The sequence below is a fragment of the Cibotium barometz genome, chromosome 31 (genome assembly GCF_041138505.1).
Source record: "Cibotium barometz isolate CiBa-2024 chromosome 31, ASM4113850v1, whole genome shotgun sequence".
Lineage (NCBI taxonomy): Eukaryota > Viridiplantae > Streptophyta > Polypodiopsida > Cyatheales > Cibotiaceae > Cibotium > Cibotium barometz.
In genome coordinates this window covers 47,681,639-47,703,030 of record NC_141076.1, presented here as the reverse complement: position 1 = coordinate 47,703,030, position 21,392 = coordinate 47,681,639, and the positions used below count along the sequence as shown (strand labels likewise).

Below are 21,392 nucleotides of genomic sequence, written 5' to 3'. Positions count from 1 at the left end.
ATTATCGTGATTAGATGTGTAAGAAAATACACTAAGCTGAACTTGAGCACAAGACCAAAGAACTTAAAGGAAGAGATATGGAGATAATGCTGAATCAGTGTTGTTAACCAAAGTTACAAACTGCTGGTGTATGCCCACCCACTTTCGCAGGGAGCTTTGATGGCAATCTAGGTAGACTCTGAACAAATGAAGTCACGCTCATACAAGAGTGCACAACTCAGGGAAGATAGATCTAAAGCTGTTGATCTCGATACGATATGAAATCTGCTGAACTAGTCTATATATAGTTTCTAGGATTAGTTTTATCGAAGAGGTTGGCCAATGTCGGACACATGGAACGAAGTGACCGTATCATCGGACTAGTACCATATTAGATTACAACGTAGAGACCAACGGTCTTTGTGCAACTTCCAGACCCATTTGAGGTTGTTTGGGTGCCCATTCTGGCCTCGTAACCCAAGGACAAGGTGTCCTAAGAAGATCTCCTTCTATCCAAGAGTGTAGCCAATTAGGCTACACTAACATGCATCCTACTTGGCATGGTGCCAAGTCTACATAAGCTGTCTCCTAACCATCCTGCCACACATGGCCAACATAGAGATTCGAGTGTCTAAACTAGGGATTGACAGCTGCTTGGGTGCTCAATGTTGGGTATTTGGGGCTTTGTGCGTGTGAACCAGCTCTTAGTATATGTTAGTGTGTTTATGTGTGTGAACAATCACTTATAGCTAGATATTATGTGTGAATGTGATAAGCAGTGATGTCATAGGCCTAGCCATGTGTCATTGTCCCAGTGTGTGAGTGATGTGTCAAAAGATAAGGCTATGAGCCTTTAAAAGCATTGTACTCATTGGAGTTTAAATAAATCAATCAATAGAATCATTATTGAGTCGTGCAAATTATCTATTGATCTGAGTATTCTCTCTCTTTCTCTATACACCCACATTATGGTCACCTTCTATCCCCCGTAACTTGTCAGAGCAGCTTTTTAACCCTGAGCCGTGGCCGCCATTCCCATTGCCAGTATTGGGCGGTGCTACTGGAGGGTGCATCAGTGCTGCCTAGCTTGTCAGTGCCGCCACCCATTCCCGCCGCCAGTATTGGGCGGTGCTATTGCAGGGCACACCAGTGCTGCCCAGCTATTCCTGCCACCGGTATGGGGCGGTGCTAGTGCAGGGTGCACCACTGCCGCTCTGCTCGTTGGTGGTGTGCTATCTAGCGGTGCTAGTGCTGAGACATCTGTAGTCGCAGTTTCCTTGGCCTGCTCTGCTTGCCTCTGTTTAGTTCTGAAATTGCCATTGGCAGCAGCTCCTCCTGTGCCAGGTCTCAGTCCGCCTCTTCTCGCCAGCCCCTCGTACGCCTGGCCTCCCCCCCTGCTGCCGCCTTCTCTGGGCTTCCTGTTGTGATCAGCATGAAGTCTTAGCATGTGGTACCCATTGCCATGCTTGCTCCATGCTTAGATTAGGAAAAAACACATACGTGGAGGAACTCAAGGGCATCATTATTTTATGAGGATAAGTAATGAATAGATGAGGGATGGTTTCTTCTTCTAGTGCATCTCGGGCACAACCCATTGCCAAATTCCAATACCATGCTTTAGAGCTCTAGAGTTGGTCCTAAGGGCTTTGTGAGAGAATTAACCACAGGAGGCAAAGATACTATTCATTCAAAGATAAACCTTCTTTCTCATCATGATGTCTGCACCATCCATTGAAAAGTTTTTTGGTACCGGGTTTCCAACTTGGCAAACCAAGGTGCAACTTCTTCTCAAGCGGGAAGGAGTATGGGATACTGGTCCGGTGATAATGTAGATCCAAGATCCAACGATCCAAACTAGTCAACATCATTGTGGCAACGGAATGAGAGAGCTATTTCTCTTATCGGACTTAGCCTTTGACTCTCTTGTGCATCATATCGCCTTCAAGTCTACTTCTAAGGAGGTCTAGGAGAAGCTAGAAGCAATCTTTGGTAATCATATTTCTAACTCTAAAGTTTTTCTCAAGCTCAAGTTTTATGATTTGAAGATGAATGAGAATGAAGATTTAAGTGATCATTCGGCCAAGCTTGGGTCATTAGTCTATATCCTCTCAACTACTGATTAGCTGCGTAACTAAGAGTCTCTGTTCACTATTGTTATAAAGAGGAGGCATCAAAACATTCTCCATGGGGTTTTTCTAACCACCATGAGGAGGAACAACATCATAGCTATGGAGATGCAAAGGCCTACGTTAGCACTATTCCTTAGCCTATACCACATCATGAACTTCCTTGCCAACAATGGGCTATTGTTAACCACACCAGTGTGGGGATTGAACATAGCTACTTATACTGCCAAGAGAAAAGGTAGAAAGGGTTATAAACTGCTGACTCTGGCTGAATTCCTCACTGTGCACTCAATAGGCTGGAGCATCACTGCTTGCTGCGCATTGCAGGAAGCTGGGTCTGAAGCGTGGAAGCTTTGCATTGGACTGCCAAATCTTGTGTGATGGGAGCTGCAGTCTCTTAATCATTATATAATGCAATCTATTCCAACTCACTGTCATTATTCTTCCCTCAAACTAGGTGGATATTAAGGCTTTTTTTTTTTGCAAAAAGGAGACTTCTATTAAGTATGAATAGACCTTACAAAATCACAGCTGGGAGCGGGAACAAAACAAAACCTCATCCCAGCCTATCTAGCCCCTAGTACATATGGAGGAGAGTTTATTGTTATGTAGTATCTTTTCTTCCATTTCCTTTTTCCTGCTTTCCACTTCCTCTCATCTTCTATAATCTTAGATTTTCATGTCTTTTTCCTGCTTTTGCTCCTCTCCACTCTCTTTTTTGTAAGGAAACCTTTCCCACTACCACCAAAGCCTGCTGCTTTTTTACTACTTAGGATGTTTTTAGAGTTTGCATGTTTTGATGTGTGAAGTTAAATAGTTGTGGCTTTCTAGTGAATGCGAGCCATTCATGTTTATTTTCTTTGATGTGGATATAGCTGCAGGAGACTAATAAAGGACATGCCAAATCAGAACCTAGTCTTCGAACCTTACTTTCTGATCCTTTGACGTAAGTTTGGAAGCCTTGCTATCATTTATGTGCCATGACATACACATGATTATTATGGTTCTGTTGGGATCACAAGACATTTTTGCTGCATTATTTTCTTTATGCTTAAAGCTCGAAGAAGACAAAGACAAGCTTATACTTGTTTTGCAAACTTCTCAAAAACTACTTGCTTTTTTTTATAAATGTGATGCTTCTTGGATGACATATTATAGGGATGATCTGGTGAGAGAGGGAGTCACTAACTTTGATTTAGGGTCCTTTTGCTGCATCTCAAAGGGCAACTGGCCGGCCAGAGGAGCCAGGTGCCCAGCAGAGCATATAAAAGGTCCCAGAAACTCCTTTTGTCTGGTATTGGTCCTCCCACTTAGAGAATTAGAAGACCCTAGCAGTGCTGCTTCAATTTAGCAACCTTGCAAACCTGGCACAGCCTCGAAACTCAATGTTCTCGAGTTTTGGTGTGTCTTGTAGGGTGCTGCCATCGTCTAGTGTCCAGCCCCACATTGAGTGCGCTTCAGAAGCTGCCAGAAGTTTGTAACTACTGTACTTCACCCCCATTAGTAAAGCAAATAAACCATCTGGGGTGAGGTGGTATGAAAGCTTTCCTTGCAAATTGGGCACAGCCTTCAACCTCAAGATCCCCTACATTGGGATGCTTGCAGGGTGCTGAGTTGTGCAGTGTCCAGCGTTACATTGAGTGCACTCGAGAAGCTGCCTGAAGTTTGTAACTACTGTTCTTTGCTCTCATTAATGAAACAAATATTTCATATAGGGTGGGATTGTATAAAAGCTGCCCTTGGCCTTTTATAATTGACCGGCAGCATTGATTTTGATTTCTGATATCAAGGTCAGTCGAGGCATTTCAGCAGAAAAGCTAGACCTGCATTGTCATTTATGTCAGTCATTGGAAACATACTTGCTGGTGGTAGTATAGAGGAATGGCCACAGATGATGGAGGAGCATGGCTATCAGTTTCTTGAGGAGCTTCTCATGGAGCTACCTCCTTCTAGACAAAAGGATCATTGCATTGATCTTGTTCCAGGTGCTGAGCCTCCTTCAAAGGGGCCTAGGACAAGATAGGTCTTTCAGAGCTCTTGGAGTTCAAGAAGATATTGCCAAAGGAATGATCTGTGAGTTCTTTGCATGTAACCTCACTGCTTTTAGTCAAGGATGATGAAAGAATGCATATTTATGTGGCCTCTAGATCCCTGTGGATGTTTATGTTTCTGCTTCTGATTGTGTGCTTGTATGTGTAGGCGTGTGCTCATTTTCTTAAAAGATACAAAGAAATGGACTTGGAGTGGCATATTTCTAAAAAAAATAATTGAATCATAGTGTTCCAACAATGTTTGTTGTTTGATGCAGAGGTAACGTCTTGGAAGATGCATGCACTGCTCTTAGTTGTGGACACTCTTTTGGTGGCGGAACCTTAAAAAGAGTAACGGAAACGGTATGCTGCTATTTCAGGGTGTGAGCGAGTAATTCTTTTTTTCATAAATGCTAAATGCAACAGTTTCTATGAGACATGTTTTAGAACTTTTCTCTGATGATAGTTTCCATCTTTACCAGTAAAACACCATATACAGACTGCATAGAACAAAATGTGGCTTCATTCCTGTCCACGTCTTATCAACTAATACCACACAGCAGCCCCTCACATCCAATGTCTAGTGTTTGTCAGTCTATGATTCTTGTGAGAAAAAGAGAGGAGAGAAGATGTAGCATGCAGTTACCTTTATGTTTGAGTGAGTTTAAGCAATTCACTTTAATTCTTGAACAAGGAGATACGAGCTGTAGAGAGAGATGCTAGAGAGTGGACACCAGATTGGGTCCCAACTACCCACTTCAAGGCCCCCTCCCGCAAGCAGTAGTATTTTCTTTATTACTTTGAAGAACTTCTTTACAATGCAGACTTTGCCAAGAACTTACGACGACGGTTGAGCTTGGAATGCCAAACGCTAGGATGAGGTAGACCAAATGTCGGTTTGATCATCAAGTGGTCTGTAGACAACGTAGAAGCCTCTTTGGGAGCAAATATCCACACCAAGATTTGCTGAGGGGATGCGGGACTGATGACTGAATGCTGAAGATAACTTCTGGCTTCTTTGGACTGTAGCACACTGAGGTGCTCTGCTGTAGAGATGTATGCACGAGTCAGAAGACTCAAGCACACATGGTTTCACTGCTGAATTATGCAAGAATGAGATGATTTAGTGAATGGGCTGAAGGTGCTTATATATGCAAACCCATGCCAAGTTGGCTGGATCATATGCTGTCGGCCTGTTTATAATGCCCATGACGAGCTGAAAACGGTATGTATGCAGGTGCCTTCACATGTGTGGCTGCATGCTTTTGTCTGTTGCTGGATGCTGCTGGCTGACTCGGGCTCTCCCATGTTGGCATGCTGGCCGACCAGGCTTGATGCCTATGGGCTGGCCCTTGGGTAGCCCACATGTAAGGCGTCCTAAGGCTGGCCAAAAGCTAGTCTCAGCCTTTGCTTCTACATGCTTGCTACATGCATCTACTCTGGATGGCCTGAATGTTATGTTCTCCAAGTGGATTAAGTGACGCATACCGACACCTAAGGCTTTAGATGTGACCTACGTAGCTCGTATTGACATGTCCCTAGACTCGGGCTCACAATGGGGTCAGGGCATACGACAAATAAATCCCTAAAAGGTTCTACTGACGGACAAATGTAGCACTGATGATGAGCCAGTGTGTCACATTAGTGCATGGGTGCATGTGACAGAAGAACTACGCACACTTGATTAACAGCCACAAAATGAAAAGACACAAAGTGATATCATAAAGATAGAACCCTAGACCCAATCCTGACTTTGGTTTATGCACTGGTTTAAGCCAAATTGCTTCACACATGGACAAATTTGCAGCCAAATATACTGCTTCAGAGATAGAGCCAAATTAGGATGCTTCGTACTTTCCAACTAATGCCTACATTTCCAAGTCCAAATATGTAACTTGTAGTGCTGTCTATTATGTCTACTTGCCAAGTTATTGCCACAAAAAATGTGTAACTAAAGTTGAGAGGCATGCCCTCAAATGAAGAGTATGTTTGACATATCTCAAAATCCTCCTGTTCTGCTGATGGTTTGCTTTAGGGTGAGCCATAAACATACTTGCTGTACTGACCACATAAGATAAATTCAGTCTAGTCATCAAAAGGTTGATCATTTTCCAACTCCTCTTCGGGTACTTGGAAGACCGTCTGCATCTAGTGTATACACATGATGTATGTAGGTGATGGTCTGGTGGTGAACCTTATAAATCTTACATCGAATCCCCCCATTTGTGACATATTGTTGGAAAGGCCTTAACAAGTAGATTCTAATTTGTATATGCATGCAAGAATGGATGTGTACATGACTTTTGTATATGAGATTTTGTATTATATTGTTGATTTACATTGTGTGTTTATGTTGTGATAAAGATGGTTAGCATGGGAAGTGTTCTTGGATAAGATTGAGAGGAATGAATGCCATTGCCTCTTTGTAAAACCTATGTGGAGTTCCTTTAGATGTGTGCCCATTGGTGATCCTAGGGGATTACTCCATTTTTCATGAAATCAAACTAGAGGGAAGAAAGCACATGTTCACTACTTTGAGAATGAATGATACCAAGGCAGAATCAAAGAATGTAATGCAAGGTGATGCATCAACTATGAATCCAAAGTCAAGTTGTATATAGGTACACTGCATTGTCACCGTTGCCATTGATGGGGTCTACCTTGAATTGTGGCTCTAATATGCATGAATGAAACTATGGTTGAATTGTTTTTTTTTTTGGTGTTAGATCTCTCTCTCATTTGTTGAAATAAAAAAGAATTTTTGAGATGCCAAAGGTGCATAGGGTAGAAAGCAATATCTTAGCCTTTGACTTTACATCCGCCGCCGCCTCATCTTCATTCCTCTCACGGGTTGCAGTTTCCAGAGCGAGCCGCTGTATTTAATTTGGTTCCAAGAATTATTTGAAATGCTCCATACGCTAGCCCTAAAAGCATGCACGGTCTCTCCCGAGTCCCAATGGGAGTTGGCTAGGACAGGTGCTTTTTGCATACCGTTGCCATGCCTCTTGCTCGGAACCCGGTCTTCCATTCAAAGTCCAAGCACATTGCCGTTCATTATCATATGGTTCGTGACTAGTTGGCGCTCGGTACCTTAACAGTGGAGTACTGTCCTTACCACGGACAATGTGGCGGACATCTTCACCAAGGCGCTTTCCAGACCGACTTTGGATCGCTTACTTCCATGTGCCGATATCGGTCCTCTTCAGTGGAGCTGAAGAGGAGGTGTTGGAGGGGTCATCTCCATTGTTTAGGGTGCTTCCTTGCTATTCCTGCACCTTTGGAGGACCTCCCCCAGCTTGGGGAATTTTCCCATATTTTTGGGGATTTTTTTTCACATTTTTGGCATATTCCACATTATGCCCCAGTCGGCCTTTTTTATGCTAGCTGACTGGGCTCTTTAGGTGCTACATAAGCATGGGCTTTGCCCTTAGTTGTTTCATCTCATTTTTCCGCATATTCTAGGATCTTGGCTGCACCTACCATGTGCCTCGTGCTGCCTACTCCAGCTTTGTAACCACCTTTTGGTGTATATGATCTTCCTTCAGTTCCTGTGCATCCTGTATTTGTGAACTTCAGTTCGGACTTGTAATAATTGTGGTGAGAAAGGCCACTAGTGGAGGAAATGTCCTAAGCGGAGTATCGAGAAGAGTGCTGATTCTTCAGTTGCAGCTGCCAAGACTCCAACTTTTGTGCACTTGGAGATTATGGACAAAGATGCTTCATCTTCTTCAAGCAGGGAGGTAGTCGGTTTCACCGCCAGGGATACTCGAGAGTGGATTCTTGATAGTGGTGCTTCTAGGCACATGACTCCTTCCGGAGAGTTATTACAGGCATAGTTCATAACATACGTTTAGCAAACGCATACGCATTCCGGTATGTAAGAATGTTTCGATTATGTTTCATGCCTGGGCCGAGTAACATACGTGACCCATATAATACCTCATAGAAAGGACGAATAGATACAAATATACATTGTAAACTCAAGCTCTCCAAGTTCTATTATAAAAACTTCCAAAGTCACAACACTTACAAGTTACATAAAGGCTCATTGCTTACCCAAGGGTCTAGCCTCAAGGCTAAATAGTGAAAACTAGATAAATCAAAGCACAAGTTGTAACTTGTAGCAAACAAACATCCATAGCAGAAATTTAAATACTACTCTAGGGATAAAATACTTCATGAAACTTGGAACGTTGGAAGAGCCTATTCTGCTGTATTCTCATCCCCTTCTACTTCTTCCTCTTCATCCTCATGAGAGGAAGAAGAAGAATCCTCATCATCATCATCTGACTCATCATCCACATTTTCCTCAATGCCTCCAACATTTGTGGTTGTGGCTGTCCCAATGTCATCCGACTCTTGCATCTCCTGCAAAGAAATCAACCTTTCATCATCTTTTTCCTTGTTGATCATGTCCAAGGTGATCTCCATCTTCTCAAACCCTCGAGCCTTAATTTTTGTGATGAGTCGTAGATTAGTATGTATATAGACCAACATTTCTGTATTGGAGGGCTTCAACCTGTTTCTTCTCTTAGTATGAATAAGAGAGAAAGTGCTCCAATTTCTCTCACATGGAGAGGCACAACTCCCTTGAGAAAGCACACGAATAGCAAGCTGCTGCAATTTGGGAGTACTTGCACCAAATGTCTCCCACCGTTTGACTGCTTGGTGCATTCTCTTCTCCTCTTTTGCAAGGGCACGAGAGAAAGAACCCCCCTCTGGTTTATACACATCCAACTCATCAATCAAGATACCCTGCATTTCTGTATCATATCCAGTATATCGCTCTATGACCGTCATCCATCCATCATGCACTTCATTGTCAGACTCCTGGCCCTTCCCTCTCCAAATGGGATGCAAAACAAAACCTGTAGCATGTAAAGGAGAATGCATCATGTTCGATCTATTATTAACACAGATTTTGAACATTTGCAAGCTTGGTTATATCAATGTCCTGCATGTTTTGTATCTTCTCCACCATGCGGTCTGTTAGCTCATAAATCAGCCCCATGGTTGCTCCTTCTCGATCTGCCAATCGAAGAATCTTCAAGATGGGTGCACATATCTTGACAATCATCTTGGCATCTTTCCAAAAAGAGGGTCCTAAGATTATTCCCTAACCTCCTCACCTTTGACTGTGTGGGATGTTTTCCATTTCAACCACTTATCAGATACCACCATCCTCCTTAAGCCATTATAAACTTTCTCATCCAACAAATTGGCCAACACTAAAAACATGTAGGCAAATCGAGTTTCAGCAGGCTTCAAAAGCTCCTTGTTGCTACATTTCCTGAAGATGCTAAGTGCCTTTTGTTTCCTTGTGATGAAGGTCACAATCTTCCTTCCTTGCTCCAACACAGGCTCAACCCATGGCAAGTTGCCAATGTCCTCAAACAACAAGTCCAAACAATGGCATGTACACCTAGTGTAAAAGATAGATGGCCATTCTTGCTCTATGAGCTCTCTTGCATGCACACAATTTGATGCATTATCCATGCCAACAGACTTGAGATAGCCAGTGTCATGTATGGAAGAAGCAAGAACATTAATAATAGGTATCCGCCTATTATCTCACCATCCATCACAAACTATGGTGCATCCATATTTCTTCCACTTCTCTCGTATCCCCAACAAGTCTTTGTCAATGCATTTCACCTCATCCTTCAATTCCTTCTTACACAAGGCATCATATGAAGGAGGCTTGAAGCTAGAATCCACATGTCCAATAGTCCGTACCATTTCAAGGAAGTAAGGACTCTTAACCTTGAAATGTGGGATATCCTTTGCATAAAAGAACCTCCTACTATGGCATCCTTCCTAGCTTGCAATTGCCATGCTCTTGATAAACTCCCATTGCATTTGACCCTTTGTAGAGACTTTATGTCTCTTGCTTGCAGGCATTGCATCTTCACCCACAAAGGAGGCTGAGGATCCACCTGTTCCACCAAAATCTGCAACTTGCTCATCAATTAGTGCTGCTTCTCCTTGAGGCATCAAACCAACATGCAACCTTCTGCATATGTCTTTTGCACTTTCGGGGGCATTGTCACATGGGCCAACCCCTTGGCCTATTAGATGCAAGATATGTGTCCTTATGCACAAAGGGCCTCCATTCCATTGATGGGGGCAATATTTGCACTTGCATGTGAACATATCCCTGCCAAGAGACTTAACGACGGTCACATGCTCCCATTCTAAGCCTTTAAGTCTGCCCATTTCTCGAAATTCCTGGGGCCTACAATTTGCAAACTTGCAAGAAAAAGAAAAATCCAAGAGATTCAAGGCCTTTGTAAATAATACACCTTGTGTACACTGTACATACTACATAGATGATACTTGAAAGTTGATACTAGATAGTACATACAGGCTACAGGCTACACCTTTGGGCCTGTCACCTGTGCACTCCCAAGTCCCTACACTGTACATGCTACAAGCCTACAGGCCTTACAGCATTGTAGGGTTAGGGTTTCGAAAACCATTGAATACTTGTAGGCATTGGGCAAGTACAGTCTAGAGTCTAGACTTTACAGAAACAGAAATACCTGTAGGTTGGCCGCCGGCCAGTGTAGCTAAGTTGCTAACGTTGAAAGTTTCAAACTTCGAAGTGCAGTCGGGAGTTGGGAGTCGGGACTCGGCGACAGCCTGTAGGCGCACTCGAACTTCCAGGTGGCGCTCTTTGAATTTCCAGATCTGTGAGGCGTATGGTATTTTGATTAAAAAAACATTAACGTCGGGACTCGGCGCTTTCAAACCTCATGAAACACAAAAAAAAGGCAAAAAAAAAGTCACGTATGAAACTTGTGTTTCATATGTGTATGGTACAAACGTTTGCAAACGTTTGCTTCCACAAGCATCACGTATGTTATGAACTATGATTACAAGATCTTAAATGGCAATCAGGTCGCATTTTCATTGGCGACAATTCCACTATACTGATTCACAGTGAGGGTAGAATGGAGATTATTCCCGATGGCAAAGGGAGGAAGCATTTCTCTCGTATTCTTTACGTCCCAATACTTGTTTTCATCTATTGTCAGTGCATAAGGTTTGCAAGACAGGCTTTTGGGTGGAGATTGAGCATTTTGTTGCTCTATGGGACAAAGAAACAAGCGAGGTTGTATGGGAAGGCAGAGTGGAGAACAGTATCTACAAACTCTCAACACTCTCTTCTCTGACAGGCACTCAAATCGGTGACTTGTGGCATTTCCGTTTTGGCCACTTGAATGTGGATGTGTTGCGGCAGGCTTTCTGGGACCAGATGGTGGATGGCTTGCTAGATGTTGGCAGTAGATAGTAGGCAGGGACGCTGTAGTCTTTAGGATTGAGTTCAGTTACAATAAACCTGAGAGTGAAGAGGAAGTAATCTTCACTCTCAGAGACCATGCAAAAGTCTATGCTAATGAACATACAAAAACAAACAAGTATGCAAATGCATTTTCTTACAGTACATAGATAGTGAGAAGCCGGAATGGGAGAGAGAGTAATCAGCCTTCTTGTTGATGTAGAGTTGTACAACGGTTGAAACTTTGTACTTGATCCAAAGATAAGGAAAAAGAGACTTTATAAAGTTGAAATTGGAGTAATAAGAGAGCTGAAACCTAATTTACAGACTCGCTGCAATAATGGACAGCATGGGAAAAGGTGGAAGATGGAGTAGTTACATCATGTGGAAGCATTGATGGAGAGGTAGGAGTTGTACCCAAGTTGTGTGGGCTGCTTTAGGGTGAGTAGGGATTGATTTACAGCAAGGGGGCTATGTGTAGAATGAGAGGAAAAGGGTTGTATTTATAGGAAAATAGAGCTTCAAGGCTTAAGAGGGAAAGTAAGGCTGAAAAAGACAAGTGTCCAGTCACATGTTAGAAGGTGGGACAAGTGGAGGGACACTCGGAAACTCAAGTGACAAGTGTTGGGACACTTATACACTTGTAGAACACTTGGAGCTCAAGTGACAAGTGTTAGGACAATTGTCCATTCTTCTAGAACTTTCTGTGGTGAGGTGTCAATTGCCAGAAAATAAAAACCTCCAAATTTAGCAAGTATAGTTAGGATGCAAAAATTACTAAATATAGTGATTCCTAAATTTTAGGAAATCTCTATTTTTTAGGGTTAGGGCAAACTGAGGTCCCTCTTTTTTAGGGCCCCATCCTAGATTTTAGGGATCCCCCAATATGGGAGTCAAATGAAAGCTCTTTCCGTCCACATTCACAAAACAGTAATGGTTTTTCAATCTAATGCATCTAACTCATGTAAAATGAAAATCAAGAAATCACTCTAACATAGACTTTAATTGGTCATGCCATCTTATCGACTGTAATTGTCTGTTTTGGCGGATCTAGTCCACACCCCCAGGCATCAGTCCTTTTTGTGTGCGAGCTTGACCTTAATATGCTTGAGTTCTGGCCATAAGCGCCCAATCAGATCATATAGGTGGAAGTGTGCACTATCCATGTTCTAGCCCACTACGTGGACCCACCATGACCTATGGCCACTCACCAGAAGCTAGCTCCTACGCACGAATCTATCCAAATGAATGGATTTTCTTGCTTATCTAAATTCAAAGGAAAACTTGAAAAACATAGAAGAAAGTATAATTATTACAAAGGATAGAAAGAATTCTTTCTTTCATTTTGCGTTGAGTCATGACAGTAGCATAGGGAATCTTTTTCCAAGCAGCGTACTAGGCGGGCTTCGAAACCTTTGGAGTCGGTACACATTGACTTGTGTGGACCTATGTAGACCCCATCCTTGGGAGGTTCTTTGTACTTTATGCTGCTTGTTGGAGGAGGAGTTTGGATTGTAGGTGAAGACTCTTCGGGTTGACAAAGGAGGAGAATTCTCTTCCAATGCTTTTGTGCGGTTTTGTGCGGAACATGGCATCAAGCGGGAGCTGGCCAATATAGGTTCACCTTCAGAGAATGGAGTGGTTGAGCGAAAGAACCAGACTATTGTGGAGATGGCGAGGACGATGCTGGAGCATCATGATCTTCCTCGTCCTTTTTGGGGAGAGGCTGTGGCTACGACTGTCCATATCCTGAACCGATCTTCGACGACTTCAATACCAAAGATGACTCCATTTGAGGCTTATTTTGGCAGGAAACTAGATGTCTCCCGTTTCCGTGTGTTTGGGAGTGATGCTTATATTCACATTCCAAAGAAGCAGAGGAGGGAGCTTGACTCGAAGTCGCAGAAGCTGCATTTGTGGGATATAACTCTCTTTCCAAAGGTTGTACAGGTTATATGATCCGGAGCGGAACGAGGTTGTTGTCAGCAGAGCTGTTGTCTTTGATGAGCTTGTTCCGGCTTCCACTGTTGATGAGCCGCCACTTCTTGGAGAACTAGATGAGTCTAAGGATGATTCCCAGTCTATTGTTCCAGCTCGACAGCCTCAATCAGTTGTAGAGGTTGAGCCCGAGATTGGAGATGAGAGCCCCAGTAGCAGCACTAGGCTTCGCGTTCTGTTCGAGTACCAAAGCGGTTGTTAGACACCATTCGGGAGTCAGGTGTTATGGAGCGTCCCGCCGAGTAGACCACTGAGGATGGACTTTGAAGATCGCACAGAGTTTGTGACAAAAGTCATTTCGGGGAGCTGTTACAGGTAAACTATGCCTTGATGGTCTCGTATCATTGGGGACAAAGAGCCCACTTCCGTGAAGGAAGCTCTTTCTTAGGAGACTTGGAGGAAAGCCATGCAAGTGGAACTGGATGCCATAGAGAAGAATAAAACTTGGGAGTTGGCTCCGAGGCCATCAAAACGGTCAGTCATTGGTGTCAAGTGGGTCTTCAAGACCAAGTATACGTTAGATGGGACGGTGGACAAGCACAAAGCTAGACTTGTGGCTAAGGGCTATGCTCAGCGGCTTGGCATCAACTACGAGGATACCTTTGCACTGACAGTGAGGATGACCACGATTCGGACAATTCTTGCCCTTGCCTCTTCTCAGCGGTGACTTGTATATTAGATGGATGTAAAATCTATGTTCCTTAATGGTGACTTGTAGGAGGAGGTGTATGTTGAGCAGCCTCCAAGCGTTGAGGTTCCGGGATCAAAGGGGATGGTTTATAGGTTGCGGAAGGTCTTGTATGGTCTTAAGTAGGCTCCCAAGGCTTGGAATTAGAAGATTGACTCCTTTCTATGGACAAATTTTCAGAGATCAGTTGCAGATCCTAAATTATATCTCTTTCGAGAACGCGGTTTGGTCACGTTGAGTATTCTTTATGTGGATGATCTCATTCTCACTAGCGGTCATGTGGAGCACATAGCAAGTAGTGACAAAGGCTGCCTTGTTAAAGGAGTTTGAGATGACGGACTTAGGCTTACTCCATTTCTTCTTGGGATTGGAGATTTGGCATACCCAGAGGGGATTCAAAAGTGATATGTTCATGAGTTGCTGGAGACCTTTGGGATGGAGAACTACAAGCCTATTACTTCACCGATGGACCCGAACACCAAACTTATAGTGAATGATCCTTATGAGCAGGTTGATACCTCTCTATATCGGAAGCTCGTTGGTTCATTGATCCAATTGCTGTCCACTAGATTGGATTTGAGCTTTCGTGTGGGGCTGGTGAGCTCATTCATGCAGACGCCTTTGAAGACTCATTGGGACGCAGGATTGCGGATCTTGTGGTATGTGTAGGGTATGAAGGATCTTGGACTCTTCTATGACACGAGAGGGGGAATGACGGATAGAGCATAGTGGTTGAGTACTTTAGGTATGGTGTGGTATGCGTACGAGTACGCAAAGTACGCATCGGGATGAGTACTCTAAGTACGTTCACTTTGTATAAAAAAATGTGTATAAGGAAAAAACACATATTATCAATCATTCGTAATTTAGCAACATTGGTACACAAAGATGCACAAAAACAATTGAAATGCAAACATGTATGCTATATAAATGTCAAATGAGCTGTCAAATGAGCTACATTGCATACAACATGAAGGACTGTCCTGTTGAAGCTGAAATCCTAGTACATACTACATACTACAAAGGGTGGATGAGATTATGTGCCTTGTAGAGAGGAGATGGGATTATGCGCCTTGTAGAGAGGAGATGGGATTCGATGCGTTGTCCAATTCATGGTATGGCAGCACTATTGCATCATCTCTACAAGAGTGCAGATCTTTTCATGGACATGGTGCTTCTATCCATGAGAGATCAGTACATGAGTCATGTACTGACCGATGAGTAGTAGGTACACATTGATCGAGAGATGATAGGATACTCCAATAACTTTGGAGAACTATATAGTCGCGGTGTTTCTATGCTGCCAGAGGTGTGTAAGACAGCTCTTGATTGGTGGGAGACACATGGATATTATCAGCCTCAACTAAAAGCCCTTGTACTTCGGCTATTATTCCAGGTAATAATACAAAATAGTAAATACATATTGATTATTGATCAATTATTCGGCTTTGGAGTCTTTAAGGACCCAGACTTTAAGATTTGTTATAACTAAGACTCGAATCTTCGTGGATTTAAGGATTGTTCCTCTGGAGCCTGTGAGAGAAACTGAAGTTCTTACTCTTTATTTACACGAAGATCCGAAACCACTTGAGCACAGCTCAACTAGAGAGGTTGGTGTTTTGCAGAGCTAACCTTCGACTAATTCGGAATCTTCGTTCGAAATCTTCGAAAGATGGATAGACCAAAACAGGTACGTGATTTACGACATACTGATGCACTTCAAAGTTCATAGTAAGGTTAAAGTGATTAGTCACTAATAACTACTAGTGACTACATGCTCCATAGGTTGATGTTGAGGAGTTCGAGCACCGCAGCTAGCAACATGCCGAGGAGAGCGACATAGTACGTGATGAGGAGATATATAGACAGCTTCACAGAGAGCTCAAGACTATTGATAGACGAGTCACTCGAGCTCGGTCTCGAGCTCTCACTACCAGCTCCCTTACTTCTTTAGCTCAGCAGAGTCGTCCTTCCACCTCTAGAGGCACTAGGGTGTATACTCGTGGTGCACATGCTAGAGGGAGAGCCACCAGAGTGATCAGTGGAGGTGGTCCAGAGCACTAGATACAGACTCTTTCAGAGGAGATACCTGGGACCTCTACCATTGTTGAGGAGATACCTGGTGATGTGGGGGAGCGGGAGCCACTATATGATTCAGATGGGCAGCACAAGGAGTCCACACAATGCTTGGAAACTCTTTCTCAATCGCTCACCCATCCTCTTGCAGTTAGAGGCATTGTCTGTTACCATTTGCACCACATTCTCTACCCCCACCTCCACAATAGCTTGACGAATGTGGTGGTAGATAAAATCAGCCGTGATCCGCTCCCCTGCCTTGCCTGCATCAACTGCATGCAAAAAGTAGGCGCCAAGACATGAAGAGACCAATATATTTATTATGTGGCGCCCGCCTTGTGTCACTCCAACCATCTGAAATGATGGTGCAACCAAACTTCTTCCAACCTTCTTTGATAGGTTGGAGAGAAGTCTCAATCCTCTTCTTCTCTTCCTCCAACACGGTGGTCCTCATCTTATTGTACTCTAAACCTGTCCACCCATCCACATTGCCTACAGCTACAACAGCGGCAGTCATCCTCTTCCATTGGTTTGTGCGTAGCACATTGAAAGAGATATTACACTCAATGAGAGTGCGCTCTATCTCAATCTCAGCCCTACGTTGTCTCTCCTTGATCCATGACATGGAGTGCAAGGAGGAATTAATGTTGCGTTGCGTAGAAGGCTGCCCAGAAGAAGCAGACACTTCCTCATCCTCAGAAATCCTAGCCCTCTTTCTGCTAGGTGCTACATCTGTAGGCAAAGGATCCAACAACACATCGTCATCAACGATAGTGCTACGAACCTGTTTGCCATGTGGAAACTCCTTGGGATTCTCCCTTATAATAGCATCAGCCATCTCCTGTGGAATACTTGGGCATCCACCAATTCCCTTGTCCCCTAACTTTGACATGTGGCGGATGACCCGCATGATCGAGCTAGACTGCTGCAAGTTACAATAACGGCACTTCCAATGACGAGTGCCTACACGTGCTGATGATGTGCTATTAAGTATGATGGTGTGTGCAGCCCAGTAAGGATTTGGTGCCTTTGGCATCTTGGACAAGCTGCAATTTAAAAAAATCAACATTAGAAGCCACTTTAGTGGCTGAATTTCTGAAAATAGAGAAATTCGGGAATGAAGATTGGAAAAAATACATTAAAAAGGGATTGTTCAAGGGATTGAATTTCTGAAAATAGAGGGAATGATTGGAAAAAATACAAAATTAATAGAGGGCTGAAAATAGGCTGAAAATAAAGTCTGTATGTCACCAATGATCATTCATGATTCATGAGAGAGAGTCTACAGGTACTAAATTGTAAGTAGTAAGTAGTAAGTAGAGAGAGAGAGAGAGAGAGAGAGAGAGAGAGAGAGAGAGAGAGAGAGAGAGAGAGAGAGAGAGAGAGAGAGAGGCACCTTGAAGCTGTACAACAGCAGACGGACGGGCGCAGAGGTCACGCGGGTCACGGCGCAGATACGGTGCACAGGTACGGAGACGCGACAGGTGGCCCAAAACACGAGGGATTTTGAAAGAAAAAAAAGGGTACTGAACCCTAGGTGATGCGAACCGGCTTCAACAAAAAAAAGTACATGTTGACCTGTTCCGCACGAAACGTACGGATCCGTACTGTACGGATTTAATCTTTCCGTACCAGTATGGAATGCAACTATGGGATAGGAGTTAGACTCCAAGGTTGGAGTGACACAGATTGGGGAGAAGATCCAGACACGAGGAGATCTACATCGGGCTATGGATTTACCCTTGGATCAAGAGCTATTTCATGGAGCAGCAAGCAGCAGCAATAGTTAGCATCAAGAGGCAGCCAATTATTGCCTTGTCGTCTATAGAGACAGAGTACCGAGCTGCTGGTGGTGTTGCTTGCGAGGTTGTGTGTTGGCGAGATTGGGTTTCCTCATAAGGAACTGTTACGACCCTGTGTTTTCCTCTGGATAGTATGCAGGTGGGCATAGGGACAGGATGGACAGTGTGAATGGCATCAGTTAGGAAACCCATGTGTGAACAGCCCCAAGTGTGAAGGGGACAAAAAGAATTAAAGTATAAAGGTTTTATAACCTTTGGGACAAAAGGAATTAAGTTTACAAGGTAACTTAAGATGATTTAAAATAATAATGGATGCGCTTTTTGGGCTATTGCTTTTAGTTTTTGGCTTTTTGGAGAAAAGCGGGCTGAGGTGCCTCCTTATTAAGGGAAGGGTGGTGGAGTCGATAGTGTGTGGTGTGTGCGGGCGCTTCTTCTCCTTGTATGGTTGGTCGCTACTCGCTAGACACATAGAGCTTCAGCGCAGGACCTTTTATGGGCTTTTCCTGGCAACAGGCTGGCGGGCTGCGCTGCAACAAGCACAGGCGTGTTCTTGAGAAAGGAGGGCTGAAATTAGGGTTTTCAGCAAAAAGACCAAAAATTACAGCAATAAAGAGAGCTGTTTTGTTGAATTTCAGTCATTGGGAGTGTGTAGGAGAGTGATTAGCATCCGGAATCACTCTTGGAACTTGAAAATCACCTTAGCAAGCTTGGAAATGGAGTTGGGAAGGAGAATGTGCAGAAAATGCAACTCAATAGCCCTCATGAAGGAGGCGCCAAACTCTAGAGAGAGGAGGAGTGAGATGGTGAGTTGTCCAGTGTAGGTGGCAGGTAGGTGCTTTGTGGAGCAAGCTAGAGTGGACACATGGCTGGTTACTCCCTTTGTACAAAGGGGATAAGGTCTGGGCGGTGGACATTGGGTTATGTTCACCTCGAGACATCAGTGTGTGAACACTGGGCTGGTCATAATTTATAAGTGAGTTTTGGTCGCCCAAAACTTAATGAAGTGTATACACACTCACTTATAAATTAGTGCTAACCCCTAAGGCTAGGTTTATGACCAATACTTACCACCTGTCACATGCCACATAACCATGTCAGTAGACAGTTTCACACGCACAGTTCGTGGGCGGGCGTCCCCTTAACCGGAACTACACATTGGTCAAGCAAGCATGAAAACAACATGCAATTTCAATTGCAAGCAAGCACATAAAGATAATATGCAATGCAGCATTGGTATGGACAATCCCCATTCATGAGACTCTACCAAAATAAACGTGCTCCAGGCAAGTACACGAGGTACGAGACCCAATGGAACACCAATCCACCAAGCATTTCTGGGCATGTACACGGAGGCACAAGTCCCAACGGAAAGCCAAGTCCACAGTATCACATGAGTGGCATCAATCACCAGCATATACAACTGCCATGGACACCAGTCCAATGTACATACATGATAAGAAAGCACAGGTGGACCAATTGGGTGGCCAAATGGTGATAGAGCATCTAAGAGCCGAGTGAGTATTACAAAACTGGCACACTATTCCGGTCAACCTTCAAAATAGCAGCACTCTACGACCTATTTCTAAAAATAATTCGTATGGGAAAGGATATACAGAGTTGCATTTGTCAATCTTATGCTTCAAGAAGCACCCTCGTCTCTTAGAAGATTTACTGTTAACCACCCTGAGATATTCTGATGCATGTAAGCTATCTGAATCCTTTCAATTAGCGTTAGATAAAATGGAACAACACGCTTCATAATTATCCTATTACAAAGTTTAACAGAGTTCACTAAATCATGGATGGAACAACAAAATCACCTGCTGTGGACACTATCTAGACAAAAGACAACCTATAATAATAGTGACTGAGATACATGCCAAATACACATAATCATTTAGCTGCACCCTCACTCGTAGCTTGCTTTATCTCGGTCAAGTGAGCTCCCTTCGACTTTGACTTGCCCTAACCTTGCAGGCAGTTCGTCCTTATGTGCCCATGCTTACCACACGTGAAGCACCAGCCCTCCATAATGTACTGGAGTATCTACTTTGCTTTCTTCACCTTCTTTGAATTGTGGTCTCTTGAAGTCTAGGGTTGACTTTGGATCTTTGCTGGACTTTAAGAATTCTTTCCATGCTTAAACTTTCGTTTATGTTGGGATCCTGATTGGTCTGTCGAAAAGGGTTGTTGGGGTTTCCTTGGTTGCTTCACAGTCTCATCATAAATCTTAGCATATCAAATAGCATCATCCAATGTGGAGCTGATATTCATTAGGCAATCCATCTACAAAGAATCCAAGAATAGTAATAGGATCCATGTGAGTTACCCAAGCGTGTAACTCAGAATATGTGTCAAACGTCATATTCTTCAAGTTTTTAAACTGGGAGATAATGTCGTACTGATCCTCACCCTGTAGGAACTCTTCTCGGAAAACCTGCTCAAAATCTACCCATGTCATGGGTTTCATGCGTAACACTTTCTACCAGGTAAGGGCCTTCGCTGTCATGAAAATCTGTATCCTTTTACACTGGGAAAGGGTGGAACTCAAAATGTGTATCCCACTTGTGGAGCGAAGAGTCAACTGTCTCTTGAGTTCTCTGCTTTTTCTCCCTCGTGTGGGGCTGTGGAGTAAAAGAAGGTGCAACCAAAGCTGTTCCAGCTCCCCTTGCTGTTACCAGACCCGTCGAAGTTGCTTGCATAACAATTGTGGTGTTGGTTAGGTTCATAATCTGTTGTTCTAACAAGGTCATCTTGGCCTTGAAGTCCACTTTAGTGACTAGGTCATTGATTGTCACATCATCATCTTGATGGCCGTTGTTAGACTAGACACATTCTCTGCATCCCATGATCGTTCTGCACTTCATCAGCCATGACAAATTGCTGTTGCACAAGGGAAACTCCCGTTTGCACGTACTCTTAGCTTTCTTAGCCAAGAGAGCTTGTGTCGGATGTGGAGAACTAACAAGCAAACCCTCATTTTATACAAAAAAGTGTAGAGATTAACTCGCTTTTTTGACACAATCTCGTAGGCCCATGTCTTACTCTAGTGTCCCATACCACCGAAGTCTTCTTGTAGGCCTTCGACATGCCAACCTACGTACTCGCCATGTGGGTGACACAAGCATGTATGCTCTCTTGGTCCAAGCTAGACGGTTAGTGGTGCATCCGCACAACTATGTCTCAATAATAACCCAAGCGTTACTTATAAAGTGACAATTGCGCCATAAATAGCTAACTTGTTATAAATAGCCATTAAAAATGTTTTATATTAATCTAGGAATCTAGCCAAGTCAGCGTGTCAATCCCTAATCCTGCCCCTCTCCCAACCACACTGGATTAGTCCCTAATGCATAGATTAGTGTCTAGGTACATAACATTCCACTCCCTTCACTGCAGAGGAGATGGGGG

The 21,392-nt window shown here is 43.6% G+C and overlaps 1 protein-coding gene across 2 annotated transcripts in view; it reads left to right on the top strand.

The window, feature by feature from the left end:
• LOC147620948 (uncharacterized) overlaps positions 1 to 21,392 on the top strand; it is a 64,874-nt gene that overhangs the window by 26,662 nt on the left and 16,820 nt on the right. Inside the window, exons 6-7 of one of the 2 annotated variants that reach the window (XM_086825219.1) lie at positions 2,987 to 3,051; positions 4,414 to 4,498. In XM_086825219.1, coding sequence (XP_086681345.1) covers positions 2,987 to 3,051; positions 4,414 to 4,498 — 150 coding nt within the window. Of the gene's footprint in view, positions 1 to 2,980; positions 3,052 to 4,413; positions 4,499 to 21,392 lie in introns of both variants that reach the window. The other variant, XM_086825218.1, reaches the window with a different exon arrangement.